The sequence below is a fragment of the Mandrillus leucophaeus genome, unplaced genomic scaffold, assembly GCF_000951045.1.
Source record: "Mandrillus leucophaeus isolate KB7577 unplaced genomic scaffold, Mleu.le_1.0 Scaffold1083, whole genome shotgun sequence".
Classification (NCBI taxonomy): Eukaryota; Metazoa; Chordata; class Mammalia; order Primates; family Cercopithecidae; genus Mandrillus; species Mandrillus leucophaeus.
In genome coordinates, this window is record NW_012099021.1 from 403029 (window position 1) to 429049 (window position 26021).

The 26021-nt window shown below is 40.7% G+C and overlaps 1 protein-coding gene across 1 annotated transcript in view; it reads left to right on the plus strand.

Annotated features, from left to right (window-relative positions):
- Positions 1–14937, plus strand: part of POLE4 (polymerase (DNA-directed), epsilon 4, accessory subunit) — a 57382-nt gene extending 42445 nt beyond the window's left edge. The window contains exon 4 of the mRNA XM_011987236.1: positions 14760–14937. Coding sequence (XP_011842626.1) covers positions 14760–14797 — 38 coding nt within the window. The 3' untranslated portion in view covers positions 14798–14937. The remainder of the gene's footprint in view (positions 1–14759) is intronic.
- The last annotated feature ends 11084 nt before the right edge of the window (positions 14938–26021 follow it).

Consider the following 26021-nt stretch of genomic DNA (forward strand, 5'->3'; position numbering starts at 1 on the left):
TTAAAAAAAAAAAAAAAAATGCCACTACTCCCTCTCGGTCACTACTGGTGGCAGTGGACACTGTTGGAAATGCTTTGGGAGGCAACTAGGCCAAATGCACCAGGAGCTCAAAAAATATTTATAGTATGTGATACAGAGATTTTACTTCCAGGAGTAAGTCAGAAGGAAACAATCCCAAATAAGGGGAAAAAAGTAATAAACACAAAATTGTTAACTGCAAGCCCATTCTATCACAGGAAAACATTGGAACCAACTAACCACTCAATGATAGAAGGATGATTAACTCATATTGCATTCTCTTGATCAAATATTATGAAGTCAGGAAAATTTTAATTACAGAGATGGTAGCAACATGGGAATGTAATGATGTAAAAATTTTATGCACACTTAACTGTAGTGACCTAAAAATGTCTGCTCATGTAATCAAAAATACATAAAACGGGAAATAGATGTGTTAAGGTGGTAGAATTATTGGTAATTTTTTCTTTTTATATCCACCAATGTAAAGTTATTATATGTCCCTTATAATACATAAAATAAATACATAAAATGCAAACGGTTAATAAATGGGGCAAGAACTAGCATTAAGGGGCCATTATGTTTCAGGGATTATTTATATACGTATTATCTAATACAATTTTTATTTTTCTCCTGGGCGATGTCTCTTTTTGAATTTTTACATATGGGGAAACTGAGGTTGAGAGAAGTTGATTGAGGGTGAACAGGAGGTGGAAAGAAAGCAGATAAACACTTAGCATGATTAGGAATTTGTCCAGAAGCAGGACAATTAAGAAGTAGCAGGGATTAGACAGCCCATTCTACTCGTTGGCAACATGAGATGGTGAGGGCAAGTTCTCTCCTCAGCTGTTTTTCTTGTGCTGCTCTCCTGGCAGGGGATTGAGGGATGAACTATCGCAGTATCCAATGGATCCAGGATTGCTGCCCATCTCTGTGTATTCTAGAGGTCCTCCTTCCCAAATGGGTGACATCCTGTTGGGCATCATTTCAGCAGTTGGGGAACAGGATGTGGTTGTGAAGCCCATCTGAAGATTCTCAAACACACATTTCTTGGGGATGCCCAGAAGAGGTGATGCAATAGGTATCCTAAAATGCCTAACCAGGGGTTCATGGAGTGTCGATTATGGGGTCCAATGTAAGAGGGGAAAACAGTGAGCAGAGTAAGGAACTGAGGAGGTGATGACAGAGAGAAATGGAACATAAAGTTCTTTTTTTTTTTTTTTTTTAGTCTAACTCTGTCGCCCCGGCTGGAGTGCAGTGGTGCAATCTCGGCTTACTGCAAGCTCCGCTTCCTGGGTTCAAGCGATTCTCCTGCCTCAGCCTCCCGAGTAGCTGGGACTACAGGCGCCCGCCACCATGCTCGGCTAATTTTTTTGTATTTCCAGTAGAGATGGGTTTCACCCTGTTAGCCAGGATGGTCTCGATCTCCTGACCTCGTGATCCGCCTGCCTCGGCCTCCCAAAGTGCTGGGATTACAGGCATGAGCCACCGTGCCTGGCCTGGAAACATAAAGTTCTTATAGAGAAAGAGACACTCAAGAGCTCTCTCTCTCTCCCCACATGCACAAAGGAAAGGCCATACAAAGACAAAGAGAGAAGATGGCCAGCTATAAGCCAGGAAGAGCCTTCACCAGAAACCAAATTGGTTGGCATCTTGATCATGGACTTCTAGCCTCCAGAGCTGTGGGCAAATAAGTGTCTGTTGTCTAAGTCACTCAATCTGTGGTATTTTATTATGGCAGTCTAATCAGAGTGGAGTGGGGGAATCTATAGGGCTAAGATAGTCAAACTGTAAGGCTGATGTGTGGAATGGTTCACCTATATGAAAGATAAAACCGCCCATGAAGGCTGGGTATGGTGGCTCACGCCTGTAATCCTAGCACTTTGGGAGGCTGAGGAGGGTGGATCTCCTGAGGTCAGGAGTTCAAGACCAACCTGGCCAGCATGGTGAAACCCTGTCTGCACTAAAAATAAAAAAAATTAGCCGGGCGTGGTGGTGCATGCCTGTAATCCCAGCTACTCTGGATGCTGAGGCAGGAGAATTGCTTGAACCTAGGAGGCAGAGGTTGCAGTGAGCTAATATCATGCCACTGCACTCGAGCCTGGGTGACAGAGCCAGACTCCATCTCAAACAAAACAAAACAAGACAAGACAAAACAAAACAAAACAAAACGAAACAAAACAAAGCCACCCATGAAGATGATTATAAAATGAATCACAATGTTAGATAAACTTACTGGGCACTTATGGGCCAGGAAATCAAAGTACTTTAAATGCATTAACTCCTCTACCAATCCCATGATATAGGTGCTACTATTTCATACCCACTACATGTGTGAAGGCACTGAGGCAGAGAGAAGTGAAGTAGCACATCCAAAGTCACAGAACTAGTCAGACGTGGGGCTCGAACCACACACATAGGTTGGAGAGCCCACACCCTTAACCACTTTTCTGTATTGGGATGTGGGAAATGTTGCAAATCAAGGGCCAAGAAAGGATGTACTCAGAGAGGTGAAAGAAGAAAGGTTTGCCAAAGTAATCGGTCAGATCAGCTGGGCAACTCTGGATGCTCAGTGGGTGAGAGATGTCAGAAGATGATCTCGTTGCCTCACATCCAGAGGGACATGAAAACCTGTGGTGTGAGCTTTAAGGGATACAGGATTTTTGTATGGGAATGGAAGAGAAATAGTGTGGAATTAAGAATGGGGCACTGGGCTCTGCAGCTATGTTCATACCACCTAGCAAGCTGAATGCACCTGAAAAGGTTGTGATGTGGCAGCAGCTCCATGTTAAAAATAGGTGCTGGCTAGAGAGGGTGCCTTCAGGATCTGCTGCTGCCTGCAGAACTGGAATTTCCTCCTGACCCACCTCTCAGGGGTGGCCTGAGTCCCCAGCCCTCCCCAGTTCTTAGGAAGGAATGTTAGTGAAGTTGTTCTTAGTTGTAGCAGTCTAGATCAAATCAAGTGATGTAAAACACACTAGCTTAAACAGAAGCTTAATATGAGAATTATTAAATATGATAAAAAGAGACTGGGCATGGTGACTTGCACCTGTAATCCCAGCAATTTGGCAGGCTGAGGTGGGTGGATCACTTGAGGTCAGGAGTTTGAGACCAGCCTGGCCAACATGGTGAAACTCTGTCTCTACTAAAAATACAAAAATTAGCTGGGAGGTGCACACCTGTTGTCCCAGCTACTGGGGAGGCTGAGAGGGGAGAATTGCTTGAACATGGGAGGCAGTGAGCTGAGATCATATCATGCCACTGTACTCCATCCTGGGCAACGCAGAAAAAAAAAAAAAAAAAAAAAGAATCACTATAAGATATAAGGAAACTATATAGTACCCTAGGGCTGACAGAGAGTACCCAAGAAAAAATTAAATTGGAAAGGTTTCAGATGTGATTGAAGAAAGTGTGATTTAGTCCACCTGATAGGAGAAATGTGTCCTGGCTTTCCCAGTCTGAAGCTGGTCTGGAGTTGCTGAGTGAGCAACAGGTCACCTTCTGAAGTGCAAGTACAGGAGCAGGCAATTAGCAACGGGTGGCAAGGGCATGCAGTGGCAGTCTGGGCAGTGACAGGCAGGAGGGCTTTGGAGTATGTGGCATTCTCTGAAATTTACATAATTTGCTCCTCATCTCATCATCTTCTGAGGGCCGGGATTGGGGAACTCACATGGACATCCTAGAGATATTTTGTGATAAAAATGTGAGAGTGTGGAATCTTGCACTGCTCACAAACGGGTTGCACCTTCAAGGGGTCAACAAGATTTCCGATGGAGATGATTTGATCATGAGAGGAAAGCCCAAGGGCCAACATTTCCAAATGGGAGGGGACACAGACTCCTAATTTTGGCATTCTTTCTTTATGGTCCTCTGATAGTCCCCTGTCACCCTCCCTATTTGTTATGGGGTTAAGTGACGGAAGCAGGGACAGACCAGGAGGGGGCTGTGCTCTGTGAACAAAGGCACAACCTTGTAAATGTAAATAAAATAAAACCAACTCTGAGTCCCCATCCTGTTGGATGAGAGGGGAATTGTACTGTAGGGCTTTCTCCTTCAGCCCCTCTTTGCCTCAGAATGTTATAAAGGTTCCAGGGGCTTTATGAAGAATAAAATATTTGAGGAGGACTATGAGGTTTTTGGCTACTGTTGAGTGCTGTGGTTTTTTTTTTTTTCTTTTTCTCTCTCTTTTCCTTTATAGTAGGTAGATAAATGGGGGAAGAAAAGGCTAAACTAATAAGAAAGAATAAAGTGTTTCACAATTGTTTTGAGGGTATTTCTCATAGTCTATTTGCCTAGAAAGCAGAACCCAAGGCAAAAGTTTATGGTGTAACTAATAAACTGAATTCAGCAACACCTTAAAAGGATCTTACACCATAAACAAGTGGGATTTATTCCAAGCATGTAATAATGGTTTAACATAGGCAAATTAATAAATGTGATACACTATATTAACAAAATGAAGGATAAAAATCATATAATCATCTAAATAGAGACAGCAAAAACATTTGACAAAATTCAGGATCCTTTTATGATAAAAAACTTTCAATAAAGGAGACATAGAAGAAATGTGCCTCAACTTAATAAAGGCCATATATGACAATCCCACAGCTAATACCATACGCAACAGTGAAAAGTTGAAAGCCTTTCCTCTAAGATCAGGAAAAAGACAATGATGCCCACTTTGGTCACATCTTCTTTAACATAGTATTGAAGTCTTAAACAGAGCAATTAGGCAAGAAAAAGAAATAAAAGGCACCCAAATTGGAAAAGAAAAACTCAAATTTTCTCTGCTTGCAGATGGCATGATCTTATAAATAGAAAACCCCAAAAAAGCTCTACCCCCAAGCTACTAGAACTAATAAACAAATTAAGTAAAGTGGCAGAATACAAAATTAACATATGCAAAATTAATAGTTATATGTGAACTATTCATTAGTTTCTATACTCTAACAAGGAACTAGCCCTTAAAAGAAATTAAGAAAATGATTCCATTTATAAGAGCATAAAAAATAATTAGGATAAATTTAACCAAGCAGGTGAAAGCTCTATACACTGAAAACTATAAAGAACTGATGGAAGAAATCCAAGAAGTCACAAATAAATGGAAAAATATCCTATGTTCATGAATTGGAAGAATTTATATTGTTAAAGTGTCTATATTACCCAAAGCAATAAATCTATAGATTTAATGCAATCCCTATCAAAATTCTAATGACATTTTTCACAGAAATAGAAAAACAATACTAAAGTCTATATGGAGCCACAAAAAAATCGAGAATAGCGAAAGCAATCTTGAACGTAAAGAACAAAACTGGAGACATCACACTACTTGATTTCAAAATATAGAACAAAGCTATAATAATCAAAAAAGCATGGTACCAGCACAAAAACAGATGCATAAGTCAATGGAACAGAACAGAAAGTCAAACCCAGAAATAAAACTCTCATGATTATGATTAATTGATCTTTGACAAAGGTGTCAGGAACACACATGGGGAAAGGATAGTTTCTTCAATAAATAGTTTTGGGAAAACTGGATATCCCCAGGCAGAAGAATGAAAGTGGACCCTTATCTCATACCATTTACAAAATTCAACTCAAAATGGATTAAGACTTAAATATAAGACCCGAAACTGTAAAACTAGTAGAAAAAAAGTAGGACTTCTTGACATTGGTCTTAGAAATGATTTTTTGGATGTGATTACATCCAAATGGGATTACTTCAAACTAAAAAGCTTCTTCTGTACAGGAAATGAAACAATCAACTAAGTGAAGAGACAACCTATGAATGGGAGAAGATATTTGTAAGCCATGCATCTGATAAGTGGTTAATATCAAAAATACTTAAGGAACATACACAATTCAATAGCAAAGAAACAGCCTGATTAATAATGGGCAAAGGACCTGAATAAACATTTTTCCAAAGAAAACATAAAAGTGGCCAACAGTTATATGAAAAGGTGCTCAATATCACTAAGCATCAGAGAAACGCAAATCGAAATGACAATAGGACATCACCTCAAACATGTTAGAATGGCTGTTATCAAAAAGACAAAAGACAACAAGTCTTGATGAGAATGTGGAGAAAAGGGAACCCTTGTACACAGTTGGTGGCAAAGCAAATTAGTACAGCTATTATGAAAAACAGTATGGAAGTGCCTCAAAATTTAAACATATAATACCATATGATCCAGCAATCCCACTTCTATGGTATTTCAAAGGAAATGAAATTATTATCTCAGTGAGATATCTGTGCTTCCATATTTATTGCAGCATTCCTCACAATAACCAAGAAGTGAAATCAGCCTAAGTGTCCATCAATGGATGAATGGATAAAGAAATTGTACATGTATACCTACAGTGGAATATTATTCAGCCTTAAAAAAGAAGACAATTCTGCCATTTGTGACAATATGAATGAACCTGGAAGACATTAAGCTAAGTTAAATAAGCCAGGCACAGAAAGACAAATGCTGCATGATCTCATGGATAGGTAGAATCTAAAAAAGTCAAACTTATAGAAGCAAAGAGTAGAATGGTGGTTTCCAGGGGCTGGGAGTTGGGAGAAATGCAGAGATGTTGGTCAAGGGTACAAAGGTTTAGTTAGGCAGAATGAATAGTTCTGGAGGTCTAATGCACAGTACAGAGACTCTAGTAACTAATGCTGTATTGTGTACTTGAAGTTTGATGAAAGAGTAATCTGAAATGTTGTCACACACAATAATAACTAAGGTAATGTATATGTTAATTAGCATGATAGTGGTGGTAATCATTCCACAATGTATATACATATCAAAGCATCACATTGTATACCTTAAATATATACAGTTTTATTTATTTATTTTTTGAGGCAGGGTCTTGCTCTATTGCCAGCTATGCTGGAGAGCAGTGGTATGATCATGACTCACTGCAGCCTTGACCTCCTGGGCTCAGTGATCCTCCCGCCTCAGCCTTCTGAGTAGCAGGGACTACAGGCACCCACCACCAACTGACTCATTTTTAAATTTTTTGTAGAGACGAAGTCTCACTATATTGCACAGTCTGGTCTCAAATTCTGGGCCTCAAGTGATCCTTCCACCTTGGCCTCCCGATGTATTGGGATTACAGGCATGAACCCCTGCACCTAGCCTACATGTAATTTTTATTTGTTAATTTTACCTCAATAAAACTGGAGAAGAAAAGCTTATGGCTTAATATTTTGTTTAGGAATGCAAACCAGTGGTGTGCTGGAGCCAGCTTGAACTGTCTCACAAAAGCTGATCATTTAATTTTTAGAGATTGTTGTTGAACACAGCCATTATTAAAAATTAAATTACACAAATATAAAATTAGAAGACATTATATTAAAAACAAAAGCAATAAATATCCAAAACTCATCACTTCCTAATTATTTGACTATAGTTTCCTATTATCTATGCTTTTGAGGTTATTTACATTTATTATGGAAATACCAAAAAATGTGTTATCAGAGCAACTCCACTTCCAATAACATTATGTTTTAGGTTGAAATCAGACATTTTGGGAGTACTGTACATCACAGATAGAGGCAAAAGCTACAAATCTGGGCTCCATTTGTCTTGTCGATTGTATGGAGTTAAGAAAGTGAAGAAGAAAATGTTAATAATACAAATTAAACTTAAAAGCATGTCATGTTTGGAGCCATTATATTGGGAATACTACATAAAATTGAAATATTCTTCCAGAATGTGAAAACTGTTGTCCAATGCAACAAAGAAATTGCTCATGCCATGGTGAGCAAAGTTCAGACATATGCCTTTGTACTTTCCCTTTCATCTTACTTATTAATTTAAATGAAAATATCAGCTAACATTTACATTGAACTATACTTGAGAGCCAGATATTAAACTTCACCAGCACATCACTGGCAGGGGCCCCAGGCAACAGGAGTGAGGGAAAAAGGAAGTGAGGTAGGGAAAAAGGAAGTGAGGTAGGGAAAAAGGAAGTGAGGTAGGGAAGGAAACAGTGCAAATATAAGGAGGTGTGGGTTCACATCCAAAGGAATTGAAAACAGGATCGCAAAGAGATATTTGCATACCCATGTTCATTGCAGCATTATTCACAACAGCCAAGAGATGGAAGCAGCCTATATGTCCATTGATGGAAGAATGAATAAAGAAAATGTGGTGTATATATATGATGGAATACTACTCAGCCTTAAAAAAGAAGAAAATTATGTGATAGGCAAAACCACAGATGAACCCTTGAGAATATTAAGGACGCTGGGTAAGTGAAATAAGCCAATCACAAAGACAAATAGATACAGCATGATTCCACTTATTTGAGGTATCTAAAGTAGTCAAACAGAAGTGGAAACAGAAAGCAGAATGGTGGTTGCCAGGAATTGTAGGGAGGGGGATAGAGGAGTTGCTGTTCAGTGGGTACAGAGTTTCAGTCCTGCAAGATAAAGAAGTCCTAGCGATCTGTTGCACAATGATGTGTGCGTAGATGGCACTAATATATTGTGAACATTTAGAAATGGTTAAGATGACAAATTTTATGCCACTTAACTGTACGTATTTTATATGTATTTATACAGTATTATATGCATTTTACCACATAATATACAGAAAAGAGAAAAAAAGAAAAGAAATACAAGGAAGTATTATATGCATTTTACCACATAACATACAGAAAAGAGAAAAAAAGAAAAGAAATGCAAGGAGGTATGTTATTGAGCTGTTCTCAGAGTTGTAAGTGCAGCTAATTGTGTGGTTTTATAATACACCTTCCAAATAGTCCACCTGGGGAAGAAAGGGAAAAGAAGTTCTCTCCTAGCTCCAATCCCACTTGGTCTCCCAGTGATCAAAGTCACTCTAGGGGGTGTACCCCTGGCTACGTCACCAGAAGTTGGCAGGTTTGCAGGTGCAGCAATCTTTCTTAGTCTGCTCTGTGCATGGGGCTTCTCGACCTGTGGCTTTGGTGGCAGCAGCAGTGACCTGGCTCCACGATCATAAGCTACTTCTAGGGCCAGAAAGCAAGGCATGTGCATAGACCTGAATGGCGTAGACACTGAGGCGTACAGTCATTCCCTGGGCTCTACATTTAAGCTGAAATCAGGGAAGGAGTTTTATGCGGACACCATTGTCTGTCACCAGAAATAGGGAGGAAAACATAGAATTGCAAATTGGCATGCAAGGGTTTTATTTATTTATTTATTTTGAGACAAAATCTTGCTCTTGTCCCCCAGACTGGAGTACAATGGCGTGATATCAGCTCACTGCAACCTCTGCCTCCTGAGTTCAAGCGATTCTCCTGCCTCAGTCTCCCTAGTAGCTGGAATTACAGGCACCTGCCACCAAGCCAGGCTAATTTTGGTATTTTTAGTAGAGACTGGTTTCACCATGTTGGCCAGGCTGGTCTCAAACTCCTGACCTCAGGAGATCTGCCTGCCTTGGCTTCCCAAAGTGCTGGGATTACAGACGTGAGCCACTGTACCTGGCAGCATGTAAGGGTTTTAGTTGAGGAAGCCATTTGTCAAAAAGGCAGACAGGTGACAATGACCTAGGTAATATATTTTCTGCAGAGGAAAAGCATTTTCATAGTATCTACTCAGAGTTCCATACAGCAAAATAAAGGCCAGTACTATTGGTGACTGTTGTACTGTGGCTGTAGTAAGTAGTTTATAAAACTCAGCTAATGAATGGGAGAAAGCTACATTTATTAAAAGATCATGATATTGATAAGAAAGCATTTTAATTTTCAAAATGTCATTTTAGAGAGTGAATTTATCTGCATAAAGAGCTGACTGGAACATAGATTTTATTATTCTCCACTATTGGGAAATTGGCAATGACAAATAGGGTCAAATCCCTTTTATTTATATTGCATTTATGTTGTGCTTTGGAGAAAAGATTGTCCCATTAATTAAGCTGAACAAATTCTTGTGAGGAGGACTTACTTTTATTAGCAAGCACTTATTAATCACACGGCTTTCCCTTCATCTAATCAGTTGTTACAACTACTCTCCTGGTGAAGCAGTTTTTATTTCCCTTCCTATTCAGCAGTGAAGAAAGTGACTCAAGATCATTCAGATAGAACTACACCTAGGAGACACGACATTTTTCTTAACAACGGTTTAGGATCTTGTAACAAGGGGACTCCCTAGAAGAGGAAAGCAATTATTAAGACAATAAAATTGTCATGAAGGTGCAATTTGTCTCCTCTGTGCTTTCTGTTCCCCAGTCCATCTTAGCTGCCTAAAGTCTGAATCGCTTCAGCAAAACCCCCAGGGACCTCTGACGTCTCCTCACTTTACCATCCTCAGCCCTGGCTCCCACGCGGCTTGACTATCTCTGCACAGCGACCACGGTCAGACACAACCTGTGCTCGTTCTTTGTTGCACATCCAGAAGATGCATCTCTGATGATGAGAGTACAGTAGGTCATGGATTAAACCTAGAAAAAAATCCCTTTTATATCTCTCGGAAAGAAAATCAGCCCATAAGTAACTCCAGGCACTGTTCTCAAGCCTGGGTGAGATATTTATGGCTGGTTGAAGACAAGAACATCCAATGCCCCTGTAATGGCTGCCAGGGCACTCCCCATCCCATCGCTCTCCGCTGCTGTCTTACTGCCAGCGCCTGCATTTCCGAAACTGTGGGCTTTTCCCATGGGAGCTGCAGGCCAGCCTCCCCGCTACCCTCAGCAGCCCTCCACTGATTGACAGGAGTCTGTGTATGTGAATACCCCAGCTGCTCACCCTGGGGGTGGGACAACCCTGAGGCCCACGCTCTACACTGGTCTTGGAGTTGCACAGCAGAATCAAGCTCCAGTTGCTTATGTATTAGCTTGCTTGATAATAATCCTTTCACTCATTTCCTTCCTTCCTCATCTCACTTCCCTACTAGCCTAGTGGTGCTATCTGGGATTGCCTCCCCAATAAAATACTTTGCTTGGGGATTCTTGCCTCAAGATTGGCCTCTGGAAGGAATCCAAATAAGCAGACTCCAAAATTGTAGGACAAATTTGAACTGAATATAAGCCAACCTTTACTTTTAAAAGAGCCCGGGAAGATGGGGTATGAAGTTTGGCTGAGCTCTTTCTATGCTTGTTGCATGACTTTGATTTGCCTGGAGCTGAAGGGACTCTGGGTGTTCCAGTTCTCCACACTTCATTAGTTTTTCAAAGTTGTTTCAAAAAACCAGTACTTCTCTATTTTTATCAGCTAGCTCTTTTTGAGATAAAGTTTAATTAATGTATTAGATTCTGTGAGAAAAGCAATGAGCCTGAAATTTAATGAGTTAATCTTTTTTCTCCCTTTCTTTTCTCTAATAATGGGAACATGTTGGCATTTGGCTAAGTTCCATACAGTTTGATATGTAGTTGTAAATACAAAAATAGATGAACTAAGTACCTAGCTCCCCAAGTTAGAAGAGATGATGGCAAAATACATTTAAGGAAAGTAGGAGGAAAACACGATAAATATAAAAACAGTGATTATTGAATTAAAACCCACAAAAATTATAGCATTGATAAATCAAAGAGCAGCCTCTTCAAAAAAGCAATAAGTTATATAAACTTCTGGCAAGTCTATTCAGGAGAAAAAAGAGAACACAAACAGATTTACCTATGTACTGTATGTCACATCAATGAATCAAAGGATGCCTTTTTATCACAGCTATTTTTCAGCATTGTTTAGGAAATTGTGCAGAATTACCCTGACTTCAATCCAGTAACACAGGTTTTCCAAGCAGTGGTGGCTGTGGAAGGCCTGGCTAGGAAAGGATAAGAGGACACAGGCTGTGGCATGGGGATGTTGGAGACAGGACTGCCATTGTCCTGAGGCATATTGGTGGATGTTTTGCATATTAGTGGATGTATAGTAGTGATGCAAGGTTAAATAAGTTTAGCTAGGATTCTTTATCACATGACTTTTCAAAGCTCTCAACACTCAAATATAAGTAGAGAACCTACAAGAGGGAGATGAAGGATCCAGCATTTTTCAAATTCATGGGATGCTAGGGCCCTGTGGACTGTGGATTACACAACACTGTGCTAGGGGCTGCGGTGAAGCAGGAACTGAAAAGCAGCACAAAAAGAACTATAGATTTATTTACAAAAATAGATCATTATTTTTGTTTGCTAGAGAATATGATCATTTCTCTAGGAAGCATAAGAAAATTAATTGAAAACCTATATGACTAGTTACAACATAACTATGTACAAATTAATAGCTTTTCAACATGCCAACAAACACCAGGTACAAATAAAATAGAAAAAAATATTACATTTAAATACCATTACTCTATAACATACTTAGGAATAAAATTGACAAGAAATACACTGGATCTGTATGAAGAAAGTCAAAAAGTGTTCCTGAAAAACATAAAACAACAATGAGGGGCTTTTTCTATGTTTTGAAGTTGTCGGTTTCCCAAATTAATCTGTGGATATCATATGGACACAATTAGAATAGTAATAGAAATTTAAAAGGAATTTAAACAATTATCTGAAGTTAACTAAGAACTTTCTATTTTCATGTTGTATTTTTGAAATAAAAATTCGTATTTATTATTTTTGCAATGAGATAAAAATTATTAAAACATGAGAAATACTCTTAAAATATTTAAACAAGAAGTAATATAGGAAGGGCTTACCTTACCAGATGTGAAAATATGAAAAGACTATAAAAATGTAACAATTAAGGTTTCACGGTACTGAATTAAGACAAGAATAGAGGCACACTCTGGAAGATTAAATAGCTTAAAATGTAGCAAGTGAGTCATCACAAATCTATTACAAAGACATGAATTGTTTAATAACTGGTGTTGAGAAAATTGGCTATTTTCAAAAGCAGTTAACTTAGAACCTCACTTAAAAGTGTATGCAAAGCTTTAAAAAAAACTTGAAAGAAAAAAAAAACAGCAAGGAAGAGATTATGTATTCAATCTCTAAATAGGTAAAAAAAATTCCCCCAGTACAAAACAATGGAAGGAATTACAAAGAAAAAACACATGGAATTGATTACATAAAGTTTTAAATTTTCCACCCTTCAAAAACTATGTAAAAATGAAAAGGAAAACAACAAATGAGGATTATAATTTTTAATCATTTAAGCACTCATAAAAATGATTAAAAAAATTCTGAGATCTCAATGAACAAAGAACACTAAGATGGGAAATTCAGAAAGGAGAAATTATAAATGACTAATACATATATTATAAAGCTTTATTCATTTTTTATTAGAGACAGTGGGGAGTAGGGGGAGTAAGGGTTTGCTATGTTGCCCAGGATGGTTTCGAACTTTTGGCCGCAAGTGATCCTCCTGCCTCTGCCTCCCAAAGGGCTGGGATTACAGGTGTGAATGACTGGGGCTGGCCCTAAAACATTTTATATATTGCCTGTAATCCCAGCACTTTGGGAGGCCAACGTGGGTGGATCACCTGAGGTCAGGAGTTTGAGACCAGCCTGGCCAGCATGGTGAAACACCATCTCTACTAAAAATACAAAAATTAGCTGGGTGTGGTGGTAGGTACCTGTAATCCCAGCTACTCAGGAGGCTGAGGCAGGAGAATTGCTTGAACCCAGGAGGTGAAGGTTGCAGTGAGCCGAGATCACACCATTGCACTCCAGCCTGGGCGCCAAGAATGAAACTCAGACTCAAAAACAAAAGAAAAGAAAAGAAAAGAAAAACAAGACAAAACACATTTTATATATCAACTTTAGTGTTAATCAAAGAAATGCACAATAAAGCATAGTGGATTGCCAACTCTGGTTGAAAATTGGAAGCTGTATGCTCTCTGAGACAGAGATGGCCTGCTTGCTCCAAACATCATGCTGGGAAGTGCTGAGCAGCAAGGGATCTCATTTCCCTGTAACCCATACAGTCAGGTGCCACTCTGTGCCAGCGTTCTAGCCAATGGAGAGTTGGTGGAACTGATGTAAGCCTTTTCTGGACTGGGCCCCTAAAAGCCTCCTGCGTAGAAATACACCATGTTTTTTGTTCCTTCTGGCTGGCCAGAATAGAGGGCAACCCCAGGATAATCTTGAAGCCAAGTGTTGAAGAAAGTAAAGCCTTGTCAATTCTGGGTCCCTGAAAGACCCAGATAGATTGGATCCTGCTTGTTATTCCCATATCCACTACTGTAATGAGAACAAGAATAAATTCCTGTTGTGTATGAGCCACCATTCACTTTGGAGTCTATTTGTTACAGCAGTTAGTCTAACATACCAAGACTGCATCCCAGGATGCTTTGGCCCTGTCTTACTCTAACAAGCTGGGTGCTGCCAACACATGGAGCTTTGTGGGCCATATGGTCTCTATGGCAACCACTCAACTTCACCATTGTAGTGGAAAGCAGTCTCAGACAATACTTAAATGAATGGCTGTGGCAGTGCTTCAATAAAGCTTTACTTACAGAAATAGGCAGCTGGTAAGATTTGTTCCAGGTGGCTGCCAGGCCTCTGCTGTATCCCTTTACCTCGTTTTATTTTCTTTCACAGAACTTACTGCTACGCGACATGTTCTATATTGAAGCTCCCTGAGAAAAGAGATGTTTTCTGTCTCATTTATTACCGTATCTCCCACATGTAGAATAATGACTAGCTCATAATAGACCCTTGATAAACATTTGTTGAATAAATGATCATAAGGTTTTGGTGAAATCCGTTCATTCATCCACTGCTGCTGTAATTGTTAATTTTAGTATTTTGTTTCTGCAAGACGATGTGGCAGAACTTACCGAAAATGGTATTCACTAATTTTAACTTTTTCACTTCTAGGAAATAACCAGGAATGCAAAGAGATGATCACCTCATGATTTAAACAGTGAAATGGAAAATGTAAGCCTAAATAGGGTGATAGTTAAGCAAATTACAGTAGACACCTCCAGATATATTTTGAAAATATAAAAATTATTATACAGAATTTTCAATGACAACAGAAAAATGTAAATTTTAATTGAAAAAGAAAGATACAAAACTACAGTGTGTTTCTGAAATGTATATATAAGAAGTGTTGCATCCAATGGGAAGAGAAAATGGCAGTCTTGGTTCTTCATTTTGTCTGTATTTGACTGAGTCTTCATGAGCCTCTCACCACTCAAGCAGTGGATACAAAATTAGCAATAAGTTTTACCTGGTTTGTGAGTGTTAAATGGGGCATTCCTCCCTCCTGTGGGCTAAACCTTGGGGAGCTAAAATGAGAATACATCTCTTAATTTTTACTCTTTCTCTTTCTTCCCTTCCCCACAACGCCTAGGGCTCCGTGAGAGGCAGGTGCCTCCCGCCTTCTTCCTATGCAGATCTTTACTTTATGGCCCAGTTAGTCAAGTCTTGCTCTTGATCTGTGCTTTGGGATAATGATGCCTAATCAGCTTTAATTGGCTGCTAGTTCTGTGCTGTGAGGTTATCCCCACCATTGTTCCTTTTAGTAAAAGTCGGAGAATGCTGCAGTGGTGTGTTGGTGTTTTGGGGGTGGGTATGTGCATGGGGGATATACACAAGATGGGGGGTGGTGAGTCTTGGGTTCTGAGCTTTGATCAGGAGCAAGGTGTGCTGATCAGAAATCCAGAATTGGAGGCCTAAGTTCAGAGTCAGGGAACAGCAGAGCCACATCTAGCTTGGGCTGCCCCAGCAGTGGACGTGAGCTAAACCTCTACTTCTCCCAAAGACATAGTTCTAGGAAAAAGCTAACCACTAAGGATGTTGAGGAAGGTGAGCAAGATCCTGTCTTTATGTGAGATAGAGGGCTGATCATTTTATTTTGATATTTCGTGGGGATATCTGGGTTACACTTGCACTTCCATACACTTGCACATCTTGTTAGCTCTGCCTGGAGAGTCCATGGACAGGTAGTATAGAATAGTATTTAGGCATGAGGACTTCAGAACCAGACTGTCTGGATTCCAAGCCCAGCTTTATCACTTACAGAACTTGAACAAATTTGACTCTTTCAAGTGTCAGTGTTCTCATCTGTAATATGGGGATGGTAAATAGTTCTTGCTCTGTACAGTTGCTGTGGGGGCTAAATGTGATAATGGGATGATAGAGTGAGTGCTTAGTGTAGAGCCTGATGCAGAGTAGGTGTTCAATAAATGCCAACTACTGCTATTATCATTCATTTGTCTTTTCCTTCTTTTTCACTTATGGGATCCTGCTCATCCTTTAGGCTCAGCTCAGATGCCAGCCTTGCAGTTGTCCTTTCTTTCTATTCTTACCTGCCCTGTGATCTCACAAGTTCTGTGGCTTTAAATACCATCTATAGACTGATGCTAAGTCATCTTCGTGCTGACCTGTCTGTCTTGGATCCCAGGTTCCTACAACTAACTGCCTACGTGATGCTTCCACTAGGATGACTATAGGCATCTCTAACTTGAAAGTCCTCAAACAGAATTTTTGATCCCCTGACCCCAATATGCCCCTTCTGCAGCCGTCTGTATCTCAGAGGATGGTAGCTCCATTCCCCAGTTACTCAGTCCCCAAATCCTGCAGTCATTATTGACTCCTCCCTCTCTCTCACACCAACCTGCAGTCCACCAGCAAATCCTCTTGGTTCTGCCTCCAAAATACAACTGGAAACAGACCACTTCTCTCCACCTCTGTACATTCCCCTGGTCCAAGCCCCATCACTCTCACTGGATTATTGCGGGAGCCTTCTGACTGGTCTCCCTGCTTCTGCCATTGTGGGTCTACCAGCTCTTCTCACACTTCAGTCAGAACCATCATTTAGAAGTATAAATTGTAGGGCATCACGCCACTGCTCAAACAACACCCTGGCTTTCCATCTTGCTTGAAGTAAAGACTCAGGTCCTTAGGTTGGCCTCCAAGGCCATACATATATATATATTTTGAGACACAGTTTCACTCTGTTACCCAGGCTGGAGTGCAGTGGCGCACACTCAGCTCACTGCGATCTCCGCCTCCTGGGTTCAAGTGATTCTCATGCCTCTTTCAAGTCTGTCATCCCAGCCTCCCAAGTAGCTGGGATTACAGATGCCCGACACCAAGCCCAGCGAATTTTTGTGTATTAGTAGAGTTGGCGTTTTACCATGTTGACCAGGCTGGTCTCAAACTCCTGACCTCAGGTGATTTGCCTGCCTTGGCCTCCCAGAGTGCTGGGATTACAGGCGTGAGCCATTGCACCTGGCCCAAGGCCTTATATATTCTAACAGTAGTACCTCCCCTCAGCAACATGGATGACTCTTACAAATATAATGAATGAAAAAAGCCAAACACAAACAAATGCATACTGTCTGCTTTTATTTATACAAAGTTGAAATTAGGCAGAACTTATTTATGGTGTTTGAAGTCAGGATAGTAGTTCCCTTTGGGAGGAGAGATGGTGAAATGATTGGCAGGGGATAAGGGGAGGTCCTAGGTGTTGGTAATACTCTATTTCTTGATTTGAGTGGCCACTCTGTGGTAATTCACAAGCTGTGGCCTTACAATCTGTATACCTTCCTGTAGGTTTGTCATGGTTCAAGAAAGAAGCTTAAAGCTGCAAAATTGGGTTTGCAGATCTATAGGTAGAAAGACTCCTCTTTTTGTAAATTCCCAATGAGGCACTTGCAACTCTGCCCTGGTGACTTCTGGGCATCAGCCTGTAGGTTAGGATTAGCAAATGCATGTTGCATGCCAACTCCAATCAGTTAGTGGTGGCTGCCTGGAATACTGCATTGTGAGGGGTTTGGGGTCAGTTTCTGGGCTCAGCTACAGCAGAGTGCTATGACTGACAAGAGGCATCTGTCATGGTGGAAGGAGAGGGAACTGTCTGCGCTGTGCCTAGTACTAGCCAGTCCTGTTGATGGTATCATCACATACCGGCTACTTTCTTCCCTATAAAACACCCTATTTTGTACCAACACAGGATGGACCTGAGGTTTCAGAAGCGTCACCATGTGCTATAGACACTCCCTTGTACCTCTCTGCCTATGGTTTCTTTGGTGATCCATCATGTTCTAAACCCTATCTGCCTCACTCATCCTCAAGCAGCACCTTCCATCCTCTAAGAACCGTAAGGTTCTGGCAGCACTACCCTGAATGGCAGGCATTTACCATCTCATCGTCTCTGCATCCAGCCAGCCTCCAGCTGCCATACTTGCTGCCCACAGTCAGGCCCCTGACCTCACACCCAGCTGCCGTCACAGCCTCAGGCAGCCAGGGGGCTCTGGCAATGCCACCAGAGACAGTGGTAGATGGCCGCCTGTGGACCCAGAGGACAGCAGTGGGTAGACCTCCACATGTGGTCTGAGCCCCAGTGGCCTGTTCTACCATAGCTGTCCTTAAGCCTCTTTTCACCTCAAGTCAGGGTGAAATGGATGCCGACATTGTCTTTCTTTCTGTCCTGCAAACACAAGAACCACGTTTCCATCGCTGTGTTTTCACACTTGCTGCTTCCTCTGCATGCATGGATCATTCTACACATGGCCATCTCCTTCTCCTCATTAGGTTTCAGCCTTAAAGTTACTTTCTCAGAGAGGCCTTCTCTGACCACTCTTAGTCACTCATTTTTGCACTTATTTACTCAATAAATATTTGTTGAGCATCTACTCAGTGCCATGTGCTGTTCTCAGTGCAATGGTGCAGCCATGAACAAAGATGAAACCCGTCTTCTCTATAGACTGTTTCCATCAGGTCGGGCGGGGTCAGATAATTCATAAGTAAAAAAATAAGTATGTGATGCATCAGGTAGTGACAAATACTATGAATAAAATAAAAGCAGAATCAGGGGAGACGAAATAGAGGCAGGAATTGGAGCCAGGGCCACTTTAATAGGGTTATTAGAGGAAGTTACCTTGATAAGATGACGGTTGAGTAGGAAGCTGGGTAAGATGAGAGAGTGAGCTAAGGGAATGTCTGGGAATGGTGTTCCCAGAGAGGGAATAGCTGGTACCAAGGCCCTGAGCCAGGAGTGCTCCTCTCCTGAGATACCCTCTGTCATATCATCCTGTTTATTTTCTTCCTAGTATCTTTTACTGTTTAAAATGATTTATTTATTCATTGACTTAACTGTTTTTGTGTTACATTAAGGAGGCCCTATGAAAGCAGGGATCTTACTGAGTGTTCACTGCTTCATCCTCTAGTTCTAGTAGAAAAATATGCCCAATATATGGGAATCACTTGTTGACTTCCCATGTAAAATTAGCGCAAGTCACAGGAACTTGCAAAGAAAAACAAAAGAAAAATTGAAAGAAAGTTTTGGAATGAGGTGAGAGCTCACAGAATTATAGGCAAAGCCAGAGAACAGGACAACCACGCCTTGGAAAGGAAAGGGCAGAGGCCAGGTGGTGCTGGGGATCTGATTGCAGGAATGAGTGGACGTCTCTGCAGAGCTGTGTGCAGGAGGTGACTCAACTTCCCTATTTTCCCCACTGTGGCTCTCCTCTCAAGAATCCAGCAGGCTAACCAGGGCTGGCTTCAAGGGTGTGTACCTGTCTTCAAAAGGCCCCTGCTTAGTTTAATGCTGTGCTGTTGCCATCTTGAAACTCTCAAAAATTGTTGAACAAGTGTCCTTATTTATTTATTTTTTTTTCACTGCAAACTGTGTCCTGGGGCCAGCTTGGCTCATGTACCTCTCCCTTCCCCCCAAGATCTCCCCAAAGGAAAACAGAGAAGAGCTAGCTGGATTGGGGTGAGGAAATGGCAAATATAGCAGCCGTCCCAGAATTCTGTTAAGCATTGGGTTTGTTGGGAGATGGGGAAAGTGGAATTGGTTATCCATTTCTGACTCAGGAGGCGATTCTCATGCCTGTTTCCATTCTCACCCACAAATGCTGTTTACACCATGCCAGGCAGTGTTTAGAAACCTGCTGTGTGCCCCTAAGTATCTGTGAACGTTGTCCCCAATTGTTCTGTGTTAAGATGTTGTTCAGAGAGGGAGTGTCTTTGGCTTCATAGATGTCTAATTCTTGTTTGTAAGTCACACATAGTGTAAAAAGTAGTATTTTCTCAATCAAATGAAACTCTGTTTCATGGAAACCAAACAGAACTTTATATAAAAAAGAAGCAAACAGTTGTTTAATTGTATATTATTTTAACTCCTTCAGTGGTTGTATCACCACTTCTCTGTGGTAAACTTTTTGATTTCCAAAAAGCATATTCTTGTAGTCTTCTTTGTATGTATCCCACTTATTAGGCACTTAATAACACTTTTTAAAGAGCCTGTTACTGTTCTGTTTGTTCTTCATGGAAAGTTAGGGATAATTGTATGGTGCTGCTATTACATTTGAATAGGTTTTAAAAAATATAACCAGCAGAGTCCCAGAGACTTTGAAGACTCTTGCCCTGCTTCCATTGTTAAATGATTGCCTTAGATTTTCATTGGATGTCGTCAGCTGAGCTCCCACACTTACCTTCCTGCCCTTCCTAAGTCCTTTTGAAATGGCAGAAAAGGTATAAGAAAAAGGATGCGGCTGGGCGCGGTGGCTCCCGCCTGTAATCCCAGCACACTGGGAGGCCGAGGCGGGCAGATCACCTGAGGTCAGGAGTTCAAGACCAGCCTGGCCAACATGGTGAAACTCCATCTCTACTAAAAATACAAAAAATTAACTGGGCGTGGTGGCAGGCGCCTGTAATCCCAGCTACTTGGGAACTGAGGCAGGAGACTTGCTTGAACCTGGGAGACAGAGGTTGCAGTGAGCCAAGATCAGGCCACTGCACTCCAGCCTGGGTGACAGAGCGAGACTCTGTCTCAAAAAAAAAAAAAAAAAAAAAAAAAAAAAAAAAAAAAAAAGGATGCAGCCACAAAAAAAACACAAAATGGTAAAGTAGAAATTTTGAGAGTTCTCAAAAGATAGAAAGTAGTTGGGATTGAATGGTGGAGAAATCAGCATGCAGAAAATGGCAACTCCAAAGAGGCTCGTGAGGGTGGTTGAGAGGGAAGAGCCATTCTTCCTCACGGACGGTGCAGAATGTCTAAAGTCAGAGGCGGCAAGATCACCATGTTTCATGACAGAGGGGAGATTGTGCGAAATATGTGCAATTTGTGAAAGAAACAATCAAAATACAAACTTGGAAACAACTTCTGGTAGACCAACCCAAAATGTCCAGTGGAAAATGGGGAAAGGTTATTAACAGAAAAAGAAAAAAATGGTAAAAAGTAGCCCTATAAAGAACTTTAAACTTCACTAGTGGTCAGAAAATTGCAAACTGAAACTAAGCTGAGGAGTAATTTCTCATTAAATAAGTTCATCAGTCAGGATTTTTCAGAGAAACAGATCCAATAGTGCATGGTGTGTGTGTGTTTGAATGTGTGTATACTTGTTTAAAGGAATTTGTTCACACAATTCTGTGGAGACTTGTGAGTCTGACATCTTCAGGGCAGGCTAGCATGTTGGAGATCCAGCGTGGATCCAGCATGGAGAAGAATTAAAGTTGCAGCTCAAGTCCAAAGGCAGTCTGCGGGCAAAATTTCCTCTTCTTTGGGGTCTTCGGTTTTTTTTTTTTTTTTGAGGTCTTACTGATTGGATGAGGCCCACCCACACCATGGAGGGTAATCTGTTTTACTCAAAGTCTGATCAGTCTAAGTCTCATCAGTTTTACTGATTTGAATGTGAATCTCATATAAACAAATACCTTTGCAGTGACATCCAGACTGGTGTTTGACCAAATATCTGGATACTGTAACCTAGCCAAGTTAACACATAAAATTAACAATGTGCAAATGTTTTTTAAAAGATTGATCATATCCGTTGTTCATAAGACATGAGAGAAATAGATACTCTTCCATCTTGTTGGTGGCAGAGTAAACAGACTTTTGGGAACAAATGAAACAGCAATTTGGCAGTTTCTACAGAGATTTAAAGTATGCATAATTTTCAGTTCAGCAATTCAACTTTTAGGCATCTCTCCTGAAGAAATAACCTTACTTGTGCGCAAGGAGCAAATAACCTATATATTTATCCGGAGGGGGGTGATTAAATAATTTGTGAAGTCTTGATGTTACATGGCAATTAAAAAGTGATAATTCTGTTTGTACTGATAAAAAAATATATTTTAGACATATTGTTTAGTGAAAGGGCCACATGATAAAATTCATATAGGATGTTTCTATTTATGCAAAAAACCCCAAACTATTTATATATTTAAATGTCGAAGTACAGAAGTATATACATATTTGTATTTAAATACTACAGGTATCCATAGGTATGTGTGTGTATGCATATAAAGTATATATCTATATTTTAAAAGCAGAAGTAGGTAAGTATATATATTTAAATACTTTATATATACATAGCTTATATATGTATGTATAATATATACCATGTGTATGCATATATATATTATATACGTATTTAAGTGTAGAGTGGGGAGGACTGCACAGGGACCTGTTACTAGTGTTATCTCTGAGGTGGGGGTATGGGTAATGTGCATGAAGGGTAGTATTTAATTTAACATATTCTCCTTTCTTTAAATTTCCACAGGTATATGTTCATGCATATGAAAACCTCATATGCAGATCATGCACCAGATCATGAATACATAGCCCTGGGTCTTCACTGAGGCCTACGCCCTGCACTCAGCTCAGGTACTAGCTGTACAGCTTTCAGAGTCAGGGTAGGAAACCCACTGGTTTCCTCTGAAGTGGTCCATTCATGGGACTGGCATTTTGTACTCATTCGTACTTGTGGTCAATGTATCATATATGTTTTGAGTACCAGCTATGGGCCAGGCCCTTTTCTAGCTGGAGGGTAACAGCAATTATAAGACTGGCAAGATACCTAGGTATATACTGGAGCTTTTTTTCCTACTGGAAAAAGAGAGTAAAAAGTAAAACAATTTCATTTCATAAGAAGTGCTAGGGAAGCTGGGACGGGGGAGCTCCTACTTTGGTAGGCTCTGGGAGTACTCCCCAGAGAGCTAATGGGGAGCTGAGAGGGAACCCACTGCCCACATGTGGGGATCTGGGAGAAGTACACCCCATAGTGAGTGGGGGTTGGAGAGAAGAGAGTGTGGGGTGAGTGGGTGAAAACGATTGGTCAAAGACAGGGCAGAGCCCGGATCTACAACACCTTGTGGGTTGTGGCTGAGAGTCTGGATTTTATTCTGAGAGCAATGGGAAACCACTGAAGGCCTTCAAGCAAGGCAATCAAAATATGACCTGATTGATATTAGCAGAGGTGTGTTGAGAATGGATTGTAGAGCTGGAAAGCAATCAGGGAGACCATGAGGAGCTGTTGCAAGTTCATGGTGATTCTCCCTTCTTTTTTGGGGGTCTTAACAGAAAGAGTTGAGGATGGGGGGCTGCAAGATCACATCAAGTAGAAAGAGATTCCAGGGATGAGTGTGAATCTGAGACACATGAAGACCCTCTTCCTTCCACACCAGCATCCTATTGTCCTCTATCTCAACAAATGGCTCCACACAGCCACCTTGGCTAGAAAACCAGCTTGCCAGATATTTTCTGTTACCTTTCCAGAGCCACGCTCTCTTTGTCCTCTTCTGTGTCCAGGTGGGTGCAGTATGGACCACACCAAAGGACTCCCTTGCTCTCTGGCTTCTGGGAGGGGTCAGCCAATGAATGGGGAGTCCTATAAAGAAACAAGAAGGGAGGAGAGTGAGAACTGGATATTTTTCCCACAGGCTCATGCTGCTGGGTTGCCTCTCTTTGGCTGTGTTTTTCAACCAGAGGTCACTGTTTCTCTCATGGCAGCCCTTGTTACACAACACTCTCTTTCTGAGTCAAGTAACTGCTCCTTTCTCTTGTGCCTTCAGGCCTATGGGTGGTATCAGCTCCACCTCTGGGGAACTGCTTGATCTCTGTGGCTCCCCTACACCCTGTCCACACTTCTGTCAACAATGCCTTTATTAATCCTCTTGATGTTCTAATTTGAGTTTCTGTTTCAGGCCCTGTCTGATATATGTGAGCATCATCCCTGATTCTTATCATTTTTCTTTCACTAATCTATCACTAAAGTATAAATAAAATTTGTTTGTCTTTTTATTCCAACCTCAGAACTAGTGTCCTAACTCAGGTCATTATCATCTTTTACTGTGATTTCTGAAAAAGTTTTATAACTAGTCTCCTTGCCTTCAATCTTGTCTTCGTTCAGAAATTGTTTCCATTGTTTCTAATAGATCTTTCTAAAATGAAAACCTGGGCTGGGCATGGTGGCTTAGGTCTGTAATCCCAGTGCTTTGGGAGGCTGAGGCAGGAGGATCACCTGAGCCCAAGGAGTTTGAGGTTGTGGTGAGTTATGATCATTTTACTGCACTCCAGCCTGGGCAAAAGACTGGGGCCCTATCTCAAATAAATAAGTAAGTCAAATGAAAGCCTGATCATATTTCTCTGTTTAAAACCTTTGAATGGTTCTTCATTGCTCTTAAATAAGATTCAAACCTCTAAGTGAGGATTTCTAGGACTTGTACTACCTGGTCTCTGCTTGAATCCTGGCTTATTACTTCCCATCTCATACATTTTGACCTAGCCCCTTAAACTGTTTTCAGGCCTCAAAACTTCTGTGCCTTCTCTTACCCATGGACCTTGTTTAACTTGCAACCAGGAAGTGCCAAGGCAAAGGAGACAGTGCTAAGTCTGTGGCCAATGCACAAGAGGTTTTTGCCACCCAGGGAGGCTGTATTGCTTTTGAGTAAACTCATCTTTCAAATTAGAACTGCCATTTTCAGCTTAGGTGCAGCCCTCACTCTAAAGATAGTCATCTTGGGTGATCTCACATCCTGACATTCACAGATTTCTGTAACACTCAAAAGTTACTGGACAGAATTTCTTCAAGGAAACAGTGAGACCCTCTAGACCTACACTGTTGAATGCAGCAGCCACTAGCCACATGTGAGCACTGGGCACTTGAAATGTGGTTAGTGTAGTTTAAGATGTGCTGTAAATGTAAAATACCATTATGATTTGAACATGTTCCCAAAGTTCGTGTGGCAGCAACTTAATCCCCAGTGCAACGGTGTTGGGAGATGGGGCTATTAAGAAATGATTGTCATGACAACTCTGCCCTCATGAATGGATCACTGTCATTATAACATGAGTGAGTTTGTTATGAAAGTTTGGCCCTCTGCTGTCTCTCACCCTCTCTCATCCTTTCTCCTTTTATCGTGGGATGACACAGCATGAAGGCCCTCGCCAGATGCTGGTGCCATCCTTTTGGATTTCCCAGACTCCAAAACTGTGAGCCAAATACATTTCTGTTTATTATAAATTATCTAGTCTGTGGTATTCTGTTACAGAAACATAAAATGGACTAAGACAAATCCACACTGGATTTTGAAGATTTAGAATGAAAAAAAAGAATGTAAATACCTCATTAATAATTTTTATATTGATTACATGTTGAAATAATATTTTGACATGTTAGGCTAAATAAACATATTGTTAAATTATTTCTGCCTGCTTCTTCTTAATTTTTTAATGTGGCTACTTGTAAATTTACAGTTGCATGTGTTCTGCGTGCTCCAGATCCTACAGCTCTTCACTTTTCTAAGTGTGGTCTGTGAGGCAGCCCCAGCAACATCACCTGGGAGCTGTTAGAAAATCAGATCTCAGGTCCTATCCTGAATCTACTGAATCAGATGCTGCAGTTTAACCAGATGCTCGGGTTATTCATACACATATTGAAGTTGAGAAATGCTGGTCTATAGAGAAGGGGTGGGATGAACAGAGCCTTACTCATTCTTTCCGGATGCAGATACTTCTTACATCTCCTAAACCAAAGGCTACAGGTGTGCCTTTTGCTTTAAGGAGAGGAATTGAAAAGAAAAGAATGAAAATCTGGAGTATTTTGTTAGATTAAAAAATTCTTTAAACCAGATACAAATTCCTGGATCCTAATCAAGCATTCTGAGCACAGAGGTTTAAGAGGAAGTAAATTTAACTAACTGAGAGTTTTTTTCTTAAATTACAAGTTCATAATAAATCAGCCTGATCACTTGAAGCACAAACTTTTAAGGAAGTAATCAAAACCCCTTTGGAACTCTAATAAAGTTCGAGATTCTGAGCAATCAACATTTAGATTGCAAGCACCATTGCTGAGGATGGCTGGAGCCATTAGAGTGGTAAAGGGGTTGATAAACGTCATTCTG